Source organism: Dendrobates tinctorius, unplaced genomic scaffold (genome assembly GCF_039654945.1).
Source record: "Dendrobates tinctorius isolate UK_male_01 unplaced genomic scaffold, ASM3965494v1 ptg000041l, whole genome shotgun sequence".
Classification (NCBI taxonomy): Eukaryota; Metazoa; Chordata; class Amphibia; order Anura; family Dendrobatidae; genus Dendrobates; species Dendrobates tinctorius.
The window spans coordinates 6,820,820-6,834,198 of record NW_027361709.1 but is presented as its reverse complement, the minus strand read 5'-3'; the positions used below and the strand labels follow the sequence as shown (position 1 = coordinate 6,834,198).

Below are 13,379 nucleotides of genomic sequence, written 5' to 3'. Positions count from 1 at the left end.
TGTCGCCCCATTTTTCACCTATCAGCTGCCGGCACCGCCATCAGGGGCTTATCTACAGCATTCTGTAATGCATTCTGTAATGCCGTAGATAAGCCCCGATGTAACCTGAAAGATAAGATAAAAGAGTTAGATTACACTCACCCCGGCGTTCGGTCCAGCGCCTCCCATCTTCTAGCGATGACGTCCTCCTTCTTACTTCTGCCGCGGCTTCGGCGCAGGTGTACTATATCTGCACTATTGAGGGCAGAGTAAAGTACTACAGTGCGCAGGTGCTGGGAAAGGTCAGAGAGGTCCGACGCCTGCGCACTGCAGTACTTTACTCTGCTCTCAACAGTGCAGTGCGCTTGTGCAGGAGCCTCGGCAGATGTAAGAAGGAGGACGTCATCTCTAGAAGATGGGAGGCACCGGATCGGACCCCGGGGTGAGTATAATCTAACTCGTTTTTCTCTTTCAGGTTACATCGGGGGCTTATCTACAGCATTACAGAATGCATTACAGAATGCTGTAGATAAGCCCCTGATGGCGGTGCCGGCAGCTCATAGGGCAAAAATGAGGTGACAGATTCCCTTTAAAGACAAATTACCTAATAAAGTGAATTGCAAAGTTTCATAACTTTCCATGCTGGACAAAATTATTTAAAAAAAAAAAAATCTGAACATTTTGTTTCCCTTTTATATGCAAATTGCCTCTTCAAAGAGGAAGAGGACTAGCACTCTATAGCGCCACCGGCTGGAAGTAGAGTCCTAAAAAGTCATTTGCAATATGACTTAGGATAAAAACCAAATCAGAATCTCATTTTGCAGACACAGTGTTTCGGGGTGTTGCCCCTCATCAGTGCAAAGTATGAGAACTAATTTGGCTATTTGAGAGGCTCTGGGCCCTGGTCTAACGTCACTCTCCACAGGGAGAAACGTTTCTCTTTTAGACATTTGGTCGTTTCTTCTATTCTTTTTGTTGGTCAGCAGGGGGCGTTGCAGCCCACCTATAAGTGATTCCCTTCCATATTATGAGCGTTATGACTCAGTATAGCCGTGGGGCAGCACAGAGCCCCCCAATTCCTGTAGAGGACACTTCACATCCAATTTCTGCATTATTTGTTTATAGTCATTGTGTTTGTGTCTGCAATGTATGAGGGTCTCACTGTGCATGGAGCGGGCACGGGAAGTATATGGCCACTTGGGACATCTTAGAGTAGGGGGCACAATGTATGCAAAGAAACAAATCATCGCTCTTCCTTTACATTCCTTTGTGCACCCTCTTGGGCACTTTGGTAGCACTGAGAGAGGTGATGTATAGGGGGAGGAGGGGTGAGAAGCTGCAGGACACTGCCGACCTCACTATAGGTACATGACGGCCAGAATGATGGGGATTGGTTGGGGAAGATTTGCATATAAGTTAATTATTGCCCACTTGAGAGATTGAAAATGATTCGGGGCAAATTTGGAAACCTCTGGATTGGGCACCAAGAGAGCTGGCGGTGCCCCGAGGCTGCGTGAGCTGTACGATATGGTAGCCTAGTCGCTGAACTCTCAAGTTTCGGTAGGACCGGCAGACTTTTCGTTATGGGGGAATCTTGACTGTCCCCTGCCCGATGATTTCGGGAGAATGAAATTAATTTGCATGCTTTTAGCCAGCAGCTTGCTTCTCTTTCCCCATTGACAACACATGCACGCTCATCTGAACCGAGTGTGCATGTGTATGAGGGTGTATGGGGAAGATAACTATTGAAGGTTTACGGCACCATTACTAATGCTTATAATTAAAGGGGGTCTTTATTGCAGGAGGAGTGCACGCACCTATGATCTGAACGGTACATTCCCTTATGCAGAGGAGGAGTGATCCGGCCAGCGTCAGAGCAGCGCTTACAAGCTGGATAGCAAACTGTTCCTCTCCTCGGAAAGCGGCCACCTATGCAGAGGTGGTCGGTCTGCTAGGCAATGAGCTGTAAACGATAAAATTAGAAATCCTTTAATTCTTGAGGATTTTTAATAAGAAGTAGATTGGAAAGGTTTTGTTTCTATAAGCACTTTGCAATTTTACTTATTTAAGAAGTTGAGACCACCACTTTAATAGCGGGGGGCAATTACCTATGATTACAGGCATTTTGCCCCAGGCTCCGTCCCGCACAGCCCTCGCTGGATTACAAGGCAGGTGGCCCGGCTTTGGGTCACTGGGCCGAGTAACAGTCTGAAAGCTGGCGGCTAATCACCGCCTCGCAGATCAGATTAGTCCCGCAGACTGTTACACGCACCGCCACATGTAACCACGAATGTGAGGAACGGACCCATCTCTCCGGCATGGAGGAAGAGTATGATGTCATTGTGCTGGGAACGGGGCTGAAGGTAGGAGATCCTCGTCCCTGTGGGATCTAATGGATCATTGGTCAAAGCAGCGGCATTTTGGGACATATCGCGTGCCTGTATCTGGGTTGCAGCACAGTGGACCCCAAATACTATTCATACAACCACCTTTCATGTACAGATAAGACCTGGTATAGCAAAATTCTAGGCAAACTCCAAGGTGCAAAATTATGGCGGAATTTTATCTGAGATTTGAATGATAAATGTAGAATTACAATGTTTTTGCCTCTTTTTCTGCCATGTTAGTGCACATGTATGGTAGCAAATAAGAGTCCTATACTATGTGTGCCGCCATATGTCGCTCAGTGTGTATATAGGAGGGAATATATTGTGATAGTGATAAAACTTGCTACATCTTTTTCTTGTCTTTTCTATAATGGTATAATGAGGTACAGTAGGGCAGTATTGGTGCCAGGTTGCGGTTTTGTACATTGGGCCATAATACCGCCATGTGCATGAGGCATCGCATGCAGAATTTATGGAACAAGATGATACAATGAGCTCAGTGTTACATGATGTAAAGTTGTCCAACTTATTCCTTGGAGTTTTTGGAAATAGGTGATGCCATATAAGGGACATCTGATTGGGTCCCATTGATCACCCAGCTGCTGCAGAAGCTCTTCAGCTGTACACAGTGTTGGATAATGCCGCACTCTGCTCAATATGATTGCTATAAAAATAAGTGGCAGGAATGATGAAAGCCTGCAGGGTGTGATCAGGAGCCTAATGCCACAAGGGCTTAAAAAAAAGGAAGACAGCGGTGTGGATGAACTGGGACATAGCTGCTGTCTGCTGCAATTTTACATTTTCATAGTAGCCTGGTCTCCTGCGCTGACACATTGTAGCAAACTATCACATGAGATTTGTACCCTTGATGTATCTGGTTCCCATAGGATTGTCTACAATGGATACAAATGTGGCAAATCCTTGAAACTTTGTGCACAATTCGACATTTGCAGCTTTTTTTTTTTAAAAGCCACTTTTCTTTTTTTTTAATCTTAAAGTATTTGCTGATGTTTGGGGTTTTTTTGCGCCAAATTCATCAAACTAGTGCACGCGGTTCATAAATTTGAAAAAAAAAATGGCACAAATGTTTGTGGTTTACATGAAAACACAAGGAGGCGACTGGAATACATTGGCAAAAAGATTTTCTGGCTTTTTATAAAGTCGCAAATTATGAATTAGGCGAAAACATCAAGAAAACCCTAAACTCTGCCCGCGGTGGCGATTAAGAAAAAAATAAAGCAAACATGTAAAATAGAGTTCAAAAAGAAGTAAATGGAAAGCTGAATTTGGTGCAAACTGAAAAAAAGAGATACAAGAGACCAAAACAATCAACAAAGACAGGTGCAAATTCAATGATTGGGGCTCAAAGGTTCATAAAAGGTTTTCCTTATACGATATTTAAAGGAGCACTCCAACCTAGAACATATATATGTCATTTCCATATGACCGCATAGAGCTCAGCTCTGAATTAAAGGAACCCTCTATGCCAGTGGCATTTTTGCAGTTCTGGAATTGGGCCCCTTTACACCTTAGGCCCCTGCTGCACAGGTTGCACCAATGGTATGGCCACCCCTGCTCTTTGCAAAACTGATACACTATTAGTGTTAGTTCCGCCACTAAAATTATGAAATAGAATGTTTCTTTAATTTTTTTTTCTTGCAAAGAAAGCAACCCCAGAAAACACCTTTAGGAATGCGCAAGGACTACGTCGGAATAATATCCGAATCATTGGTCTGCCGAAAAGTTCAGAAGGCCAGCTACGAGAGCAATTTTTAGAAGGCTGGCTTAAAGCTTGTCTGGGGGAAGAATTCTCCCCTACGTTCTCTGTGGAAAGGGCCCATAGGGTCCCTACAAAGCCTCTTCCTCCGGGTGCTCCACCTAGACCTTTCCTGGCGAGCCTCCTCAATTGCAAAGTCAGAGATGCTATTTTACATCTGGCACGGCAAAAAAAGCCCCATTAAAGGGAACATGTCACCCCCCAGGGCGTTATTAAGTAAAAGAACCACCTTCAGCAGCACTAAGGCTGCATTCTGTGAAGGTGGCTCTTCTGTTTCTGACCCCTAGTAACACAGAAATATTGACTTTTATAAATAGCTCCTCATACCTGTAATGTGTCCCATAGGTATGGTGTGTCCCCCTGTATCAGGCTCCTCCCAGCCGTCCGTCATGCCCCCGTCTTGCGTCTGGGCACCGCCTCCAAGCCGTCCATCATGCCCCTGTCTTGTGTATGGGCGCCGCCTTCCATCCGTCCATCATGCCCCTATGCGCCCCCGCCTCCTCCTGTGTTGTATGCCGGCGCCTGCACTGTGACAACAGTTCTCGAGCATGCGAGTGCGCGCTGCCCGGGAGCTGACATCAGGCCTTCAAGCCTGCGTGTCTTGGAGTCCCCCGATTCCCAGCCCCGCAGTGTGCATGGGGGACTTCAATTTAGTCATGAATAACTGTTTCGATAGATTGAGATTGGGTGATGGGCTGTCCGGGGGGACCCACTCTTCGGTTCCATCCCAGTTTGGGAAGAAAAGTACATGTTCATAACTTTAGATGTACATGCCCTTTACTCCAATATTGATCATATATTGGGAATTAATTCAGTTTCACATTACTTGAATGGGATAGCAGATATGCCAGAACAACAGAGACAATTTTTAATAAGGGGTTTAAAATTCATATTAGAACATAACCTTTTTACCTTCCAGGGGCAATTGTATATACAGCGGCTTGGCACCGCAATGGGGACTCGGGTAGCGCCAAGTTTCGCAAATCTTTTCATGGGGTGCTTCGAGTCCTCATCGCCCCTGTGTCAGCAACCTTACTGTAACAACATAATATATTATCGTCGTTTTATTGATGATTTAATTGTATTTTGGAAAGGCACTGAAGTTGAAGCTCAAGAATTTATTGTGGCATTAAACAGGAATGACTGGGGTATTACTTTTTCGGCAGAGGTTAATAAGGAAAAAATAAATTTTTCTTGATCTAGAAATATCCCATAAAAATAAAAAAATTTGCACGAAAACATATTTCAAGAAAACTGACACAAATGGTTTCCTCGATTATCGAAGTGCACACCATCAAAAATGGAAGCAAAACATTCCTTATAGCCAATTCCGCAGAATTAGGAGAAACAATACCAATAAGGAAGATTATGTGGAACAATCGAAAATTCTCATTGATAGGTTTACGGATAAGAAATATCCAAAACGATTAATCATGGCAGCATACAGAACTAATCTAGAAAGAACTCAGCAGGAGTGTTTATCTAGAGAGAACAATAAAAACAAGGAAGAGGCAATAACTAAGGCTGGTTTCACATTCGCGCTTTTTAAGCGCACGCACGGCCGGGGGTAGCTCCGCCCCCGAGCCGGCTCTCTGCCCGGCGTGCCCGCCCCTTCCTTGTAGCGCCGCCTCCTAGCGCACAGCGGCGCCTGCGATCGGCGCACCCTATCTTTAGCATAGGGTGCGCAGATCGTGCGCAGGCCGTGCGCTAGTTGCGCTTTGACCTGCGCTGCGCACTTTTGACGGTGCGCCGTGCGCGCCAAAATCCGAAAAGTTTGATTTTGGCGCGCACGGCGCACCGTCAAAAGTGCGCAGCGCAGGTCAAAGCTCAACTAGCGCACGGCCTGCGCACGATCTGCGCACCCTATGCTAAAGATAGGGTGCGCCGATCGCAGGCGCCGCTGTGCGCTAGGAGGCGGCGCTACAAGGAAGGGGCGGGCACGCCGGGCAGAGAGCCGGCTCGGGGGCGGAGCTACCCCCGGCCGTGCGTGCGCTTAAAAAGCGCGAATGTGAAACCAGCCTAAAGGAGGAGGAGAAAAACCTGAGCAGAGAATTAATGTAAACAAAAATAGGAATAAGGAAAGAAAAAAAGATGGGTGGCCGTACAATTTTATTACCGCTTTTAATCGTAGTAATACAGAGATAAGAAATATTTTAAACAAATATTGGTACTTGTTGAAAAAGGATACTTTTTTGAAAAAACTTTTACCAGATAGACCCAATATTACCTTTCGTAGGGGCCAAACGGTGAAGGGTATAATTGCCCCTAGTAATCTCAGAATGACCAAAGATAAGGAACGGGAATGTAAAAAGAAAAAATTAGGATAAATGAAACTGATGCTTTCAAACTGGGTATCTATCGATGTGGTTCCCGAAAATGTTGTACCTGTGAAATTATCAGTGATATGACTCAGTACATTACGTCGTACAGTACTGGTGAAACCATAGCAATCACGCAAAAATTAACGTGTGATAGTGATTTTGTTATATATGTTCAGCGTCGGACTGGAACACCTTGGGCCCACCAGAGAAAATCATTCTTGGGGCCCACTATGTAGCTGCATAGAGTTAAATACCAGACCACCAATTATGCGGTAAAACACGCTAATATCCGGGTATAATATAAGGTTGTACATGTCTTAATTATGTAGCAGGAGTTGGGGTAGCCCCCTCATAGAATATAAAGCAGCCCCCTCACCTAGTATAATGCAGCCATCTCATAGAATATAATACTGCCCCCCTCATAGGGTATAATACTGCCCCCCTCATAGGGAATAATGCACCCCCTCATAGGGTATAATGCACCCCCTCATAGGGTATAATACTGCCCCCCTCATAGGGTATAATACTGCCCCCCTCATAGGGTATAATACTGCCCCACTCATAGGGAATAATGCACCCCCTCATAGGGTATAATGGTGCCCCCTCATAGGGTATAATACTGCCCCCCTCATAGGGTATAATACTGCCCCCTCATAGGGAATAATGCACCCCTCATAGGGAATAATGCACCCCCTCATAGGGTATAATGCTGCCTCCTCATAGGGTATAATACTGCCCCCCTCATAGGGTATAATACTGCCCCCCTCATAGGGAATAATGCACCCCCCTCATAGGGTATAATACTGCCCCCCTCATAGGGAATAATGCACCCCCTCATAGGGTATAATACTGCCCCCCTCATAGGGAATAATGCACCCCCTCATAGGGAATAATGCTGCCCTCCTCATAGGGTATAATGCTTCCCCCCTCATAGGGTATAATGCTGCCCCCCTCATAGGGTATAATGCTGCCCCCCTCATAGGGTATAATACTGCCCCCCTCATAGGGTATAATACTGCCCCCCTCATAGGGAATAATGCATCCCCTCATAGGGTATAATTCTGCCCCCCTCATAGGGTATAATGCTGCCCCCTCATAGGGTATAATGCACCCCCCTCATAGGGTATAAAACTGCCCCCCTCATAGGGAATAATGCACCCCCTCATAGGGTATAATACTGCCCCCCTCATAGGGTATAATGCTATATAGATATATAGATATAGAGTTAGATAGATATAGATAGAAAGATAGATGTAGAAATAGATAGATATAGAGATAGATAGTAGATAATGGATAGAAAGTAGTTAATGGATATATATAGATAGAAAGATTCATAGAGATAGATAGAGATAGATATAAAGATAGATATAGAAAGAAATATAGATAGATAGATAGATCGATAGGTAGATAGATATAGAAAATAGATAATGGATAGATAGATAGATATAGAGATAGATAGCTATAGATAGAAAGAGATAGATAGATATATAGACAGAGATTAATAGATAGAGATAGATAATAGATAGAGATATACAGATATAATAATAATAATAATATAGACATATATAGATAGATATAGAGATAAATATATATAGATAGATGGCTATAAATAAAAATAGATATAGAGATATATATAGAGATAGATAGATATAGAGATAATAGATATAGAGATAGATAGATAGATAGATATAGAGACAGATAGATATAGAAAGATAGATGTAGAGATAGATATAGAGATAATAGCTAGATATAGAGATATGTATAGAGATAGATAGATATAGAGTTAGAAAGATAGATATAGAGAGATATAGAGATAGATAGAGATAGATAGATGGATAGATATAGATAATAGAGATAATAGATAGATATAATAGATAGATATAGAGATAGATATAGAGATAGATGGATAGATCGATAGATAGATAAAGAGAGAGAAATAGAGATAGAGATAGATAGATAATGAGATATAGAGATAGATATAGAGATATAGTGTTAGATAGAAAGATAGATATAGAGATAGATAGATATAGAGATAGATAGATAGATATAGAGATAGATATGGATATAGAGATAACAGATAGATATAGAGATAGATAGATATAGAGATAATATATAGATAGATAGATAGATAGATAGATATAGAGATAATATATAGATAGCTATAGAGAGAGAGATATAGAGATAGATATAGAGAGAAACAGATATAGAGATAGATATAGAGATAGATAGGTAGATAGATATAGAGATAATAGATAGATATAGAGATAGATAGATATAGATATAAAGATAGATAGAGATAGAGAGAGCGGTAGATAGAGAGAGAGATAGATATAGAGAGAGATAGATACAGAGATCGATAAATAGATAGAGAGATAGATATAGATAATAGATAGAGATAGATAGATAAAGATAGATAATAAATATAGAGATAACAGATAGATATAGAGATAGAGTAAGATAGAAAGATATAGAGATAGGTAGATATAGATAATAGAGATAGCTAGATAGATAGACATAATAGATAGATATAGATATAGATAGATATAGAGATAGATAGAAAGATAGATATAGAGATAGATGTAGAGATAGAAAGATAGATATAGAGATAGAGCGATAGATAGATAGAGATAGATATAGATAATAGATAGAGATAAATAGATAGATAGAGAAAGATAGATAGATAGAGAAATAGATATAGAGATAGAAAGATAGATAGATATACAGAGAGATAGATATAGAGATAGAGATAAATAGATAGATAGATAAAGAGAGAGATATAGAGAGAAATAGATATAGATATAGAGATAATAGATATATATAGAGATAGATAGATATAGATATAGAGAGAGATAGATACAGAGAAAAGATATAGAGATAAATAGATAGAGAAAGATAGATAGATATATAGATATAGAGATATAAAGATAGATAGAGATAGAGCGATAGATATACAGAGAGATAGATATAGAGATAGATAGAGATAGATAGATAGCTATAGAGAGAGATATAGAGATAGATATAGAGAGAAATAGATATAGATATAGAGATAGATAGATATATAGATATAGATATAGATATAAAGATAGATATAGAGATAGATATAGATATAGAGATAGAGCGATAGATAGCGAGAGATATAGATATAGAGATAGATAGATACAGAGAAAAGATATAGAGATAGATAACAGATAGATAAATAGATAGATAGGTATAGAGATAGATAGATATAGATATTAGATAGAGATATATATAGATAAAGATAGATAGATATAGATGGTAGCTAGATAGATAATAAATATCGAGATAATAGATATAGAGATAGATAGAGTAAGATAGATATAGAGATAGATAGATAGACATAATAGATAGATATAGAGATATATATATATATAGAAAGATATAGAGATAGATAGATATAGAGATAGATGTAGAGATAGAAAGATAGATATAAAGATAGAGCGATAGATAGAGATAGATATAGAAATAGATATAGATAATAGATAGAGATAGATATAGATATAGATAGATATAGAGATAGATAGAAAGATAGATATAGAGATAGATGTAGAGATAGAAAGATAGATATAGAGATAGATATAGAGATAGATAGGTAGATAGATATAGAGATAATAGATAGATATAGAGATAGATAGATATAGATATAAAGATAGATAGAGATAGAGAGAGCGGTAGATAGAGAGAGAGATAGATATAGAGAGAGATAGATACAGAGATCGATAAATAGATAGAGAGATATATATAGATATAGATAATAGATAGAGAGAGATAAAGATAGATAATAAATATAGAGATAACAGATAGATATAGAGATAGAGTAAGATAGAAAGATATAGAGATAGGTAGATATAGATAATAGAGATAGCTAGATAGATAGACATAATAGATAGATATAGATATAGATAGATATAGAGATAGATAGAAAGATAGATATAGAGATAGATGTAGAGATAGAAAGATAGATATAGAGATAGAGCGATAGATAGAGATAGATATAGATAATAGATAGAGATAAATAGATAGATAGAGAAAGATAGATAGAGAAATAGATATAGAGATAGAAAGATAGATAGATATACAGAGAGATAGATATAGAGATAGAGATAAATAGATAGATAGATAAAGAGAGAGATATAGAGAGAAATAGATATAGATATAGAGATAATAGATATATATAGAGATAGATAGATAGATATAGATATAGAGAGAGATAGATACAGAGAAAAGATATAGAGATAAATAGATAGAGAAAGATAGATAGATATATAGATATAGAGATAGAAAGATAGATATAGAGATAGAGCGATAGATAGATATACAGAGAGATAGATATAGAGATAGATAGAGATAGATAGATAGCTATAGAGAGAGATATAGAGATAGATATAGAGAGAAATAGATATAGATATAGAGATAGATAGATATATAGATATAGATATAAAGATAGATATAGAGATAGATATAGATATAGAGATAGAGATATAGAGATAGAGCGATAGATAGCGAGAGATATAGATATAGAGATAGATAGATACAGAGAAAAGATATAGAGATAGATAACGGATAGATAAATAGATAGATAGGTATAGAGATAGATAGATATAGATATTAGATAGAGATATATATATAGATAAAGATAGATAGATATAGATGGTAGCTAGATAGATAATAAATATCGAGATAATAGATATAGAGATAGATAGATAGATAGACATAATAGATAGATATAGAGATATATATATAGAAAGATATAGAGATAGATGTAGAGATAGAAAGATAGATATAAAGATAGAGCGATAGATAGAGATAGATATAGAAATAGATATAGATAATAGATAGAGATAGATATAGAGATAGATAGATATAGATAATAGATAGAGATAGAAAGATAGATAGATATAAGAGAGATAGAGAGAGAGATATATAGAGATAGATAGAGAGAGACAGATAGAGAGAGCGAGAGAGATATATAAAAACAAAACAAAACACAATACTCACCTCTCCTCCTCGCTCCCACGCTGATCCCGGCTTCAGTGTCAGGAGCTGCCCCCTCTGCCAGACACACAGCGGGTGCGCGATGTAGTGACGTCATCGCGCACTGGCTGTGAGCCAGGAGCAGAGAGGACTGAGGGCGGCGCCGGCCCTGATTTACAGCTGTAGTCTGCAGAGCGGCTTACTGGGCTGGGGGCGGGGCCTCTGGGGGCGGGGCCTCTGGGGGTGGAGACCTGAAATGATATTCACTGCTTCGCAGTGAATATTCATTTCTCTTTAGCAGCGGGGACAGGGGCTCCTGCCTCCTGACACCCGCTGCTGCTCCGCTGGCAGGGGCCCCCATAGCAGCTGCATGGTGTGCGACACACCACTGACTGGGGGCCCCTGGAGCAGCGGGGGCCCTAGGCAACTGCTGGCCCTGTATGCCTGCAGGTGCCAGGGCCCACCGGAGAATCCTCCGGTTCTCCGGTGGGCCAGTCCGACGCTGTATATGTTATCACCTGTGCCTGTGGGCTGCAATATGTGGGTCGGACCACTCAGTCCTTACGATCCCGTATGAATGGCCACAGACACAATACTAAAAATGTTTTTTTAGAGCAGAGTTTATCCCGGCACTTATCTTTGAAGCATAATAAAACATTCAATATTTCCGTGACTCCGCTGGAGCAAATACCTGAGAATTGTACTAATAGGATACAAAAGCTAAACCGGAAAGAATCATATTGGATCTTCCGTCTGGGTACGTTATACCCGGATGGATTAAATGATGTTATAGAGGGCATATGATATTTAAATTAGGAAGAGTTTTAAATTTTGCTATAATGTACATGTTTGTAGGATTTTATATTTTTGTATCAAATCACACTTCAGTATGTTTAATAACATTTTAAAGAAATTTTACACATAATATTATTTATAGTGTTTTTAGAAAAAGGGAAAAAAAAAAATAATTTTTTTGTGTGAAAAGTTTGGAATATTTTTACATATATATATACTTTTTAATTGTTTTTTTATGTGAAATTTTTTTTGTGTAAAACTTTTTGTGTAACATTTATTTGGTATATGAGTTTTGTTTGATTCCTCAGAGTGCAAAATCCTGCATATCTGAGTATCTGGGTGTGTCTGAAAAACAGACCTTTCAGCCCCCACCCAAAACCACATGCAGGGAGATCTGCTAAAAAAGTGTTCAGACAGATCCGTTTATATTCTTGACATTATACCCGAGGAAGACTCTTAGCAGTCGAAACCGGTTGTATTCTATTTTGAATTAAAAATAAAAATCATCTTTGAATCTAAATATCAAGTTCCATCATCATCCTTCCGGAGCGCATATTGCTGGGTAAAACATTCACCAAATGTTACTACCTATGAAAGCGCATCCCAGTTGACATTATTCATGGAGGGCAGTGGATGGTTGGATTTGTGGAGGGTGCGTCACCCAGAGGTGAAGGAATATACATGTGACTCATCTACCAGGCCCTCTCTGTCACGTATAGATTATATATTTGGATCCAGTGATCTAGCGATGTGGGTGTGTGGGGAAGGTGACTTGATGGACAGACTTGACTGGAAGTAGGAGGGGACGATTTGTGCACTACAGACAGAGATTGGCAATGACAGAAAGGTAACAGCAGGGAAAAACAGAAAAGGGAGTGCAGTACCGAAATTTGACCACAAGATGGCAGGGGGAGTGTAGTTCATGACTTAACATCAGCTTACCACTATAGAAACTGCTTAGTCATTGGGGGCGGGGAGATAGGAACCCAGGAGGGAAATTCCCAGTGAGAGAGGGGATAAATAGGACTGGTTGGGGTTCCAGAGAGGTTAGTCCCGGGAGGAGCACAGCAGAGGAAGACTCAGGACAGAAGACGGAGAACGGTGAAGAGCTCGACCAGGGGACTGACA

At 40.0% G+C, this 13,379-nt stretch overlaps 1 protein-coding gene across 2 annotated transcripts in view; it reads left to right on the top strand.

Annotated features, from left to right (window-relative positions):
* The window catches only part of LOC141088852 (rab GDP dissociation inhibitor alpha-like), a 106,475-nt gene that overhangs the window by 42,478 nt on the left and 50,618 nt on the right, over nt 1-13,379 (top strand). The window contains exon 1 of one of the 2 annotated variants that reach the window (XM_073575075.1): nt 297-421. The exons of the other annotated variant lie outside the window; for it this stretch is intronic. Coding sequence (XP_073431176.1) covers nt 395-421 — 27 coding nt within the window. The 5' untranslated portion in view covers nt 297-394. Of the gene's footprint in view, nt 1-296; nt 422-13,379 lie in introns of those variants that run through there. 2 annotated transcript variants of the gene reach the window in all.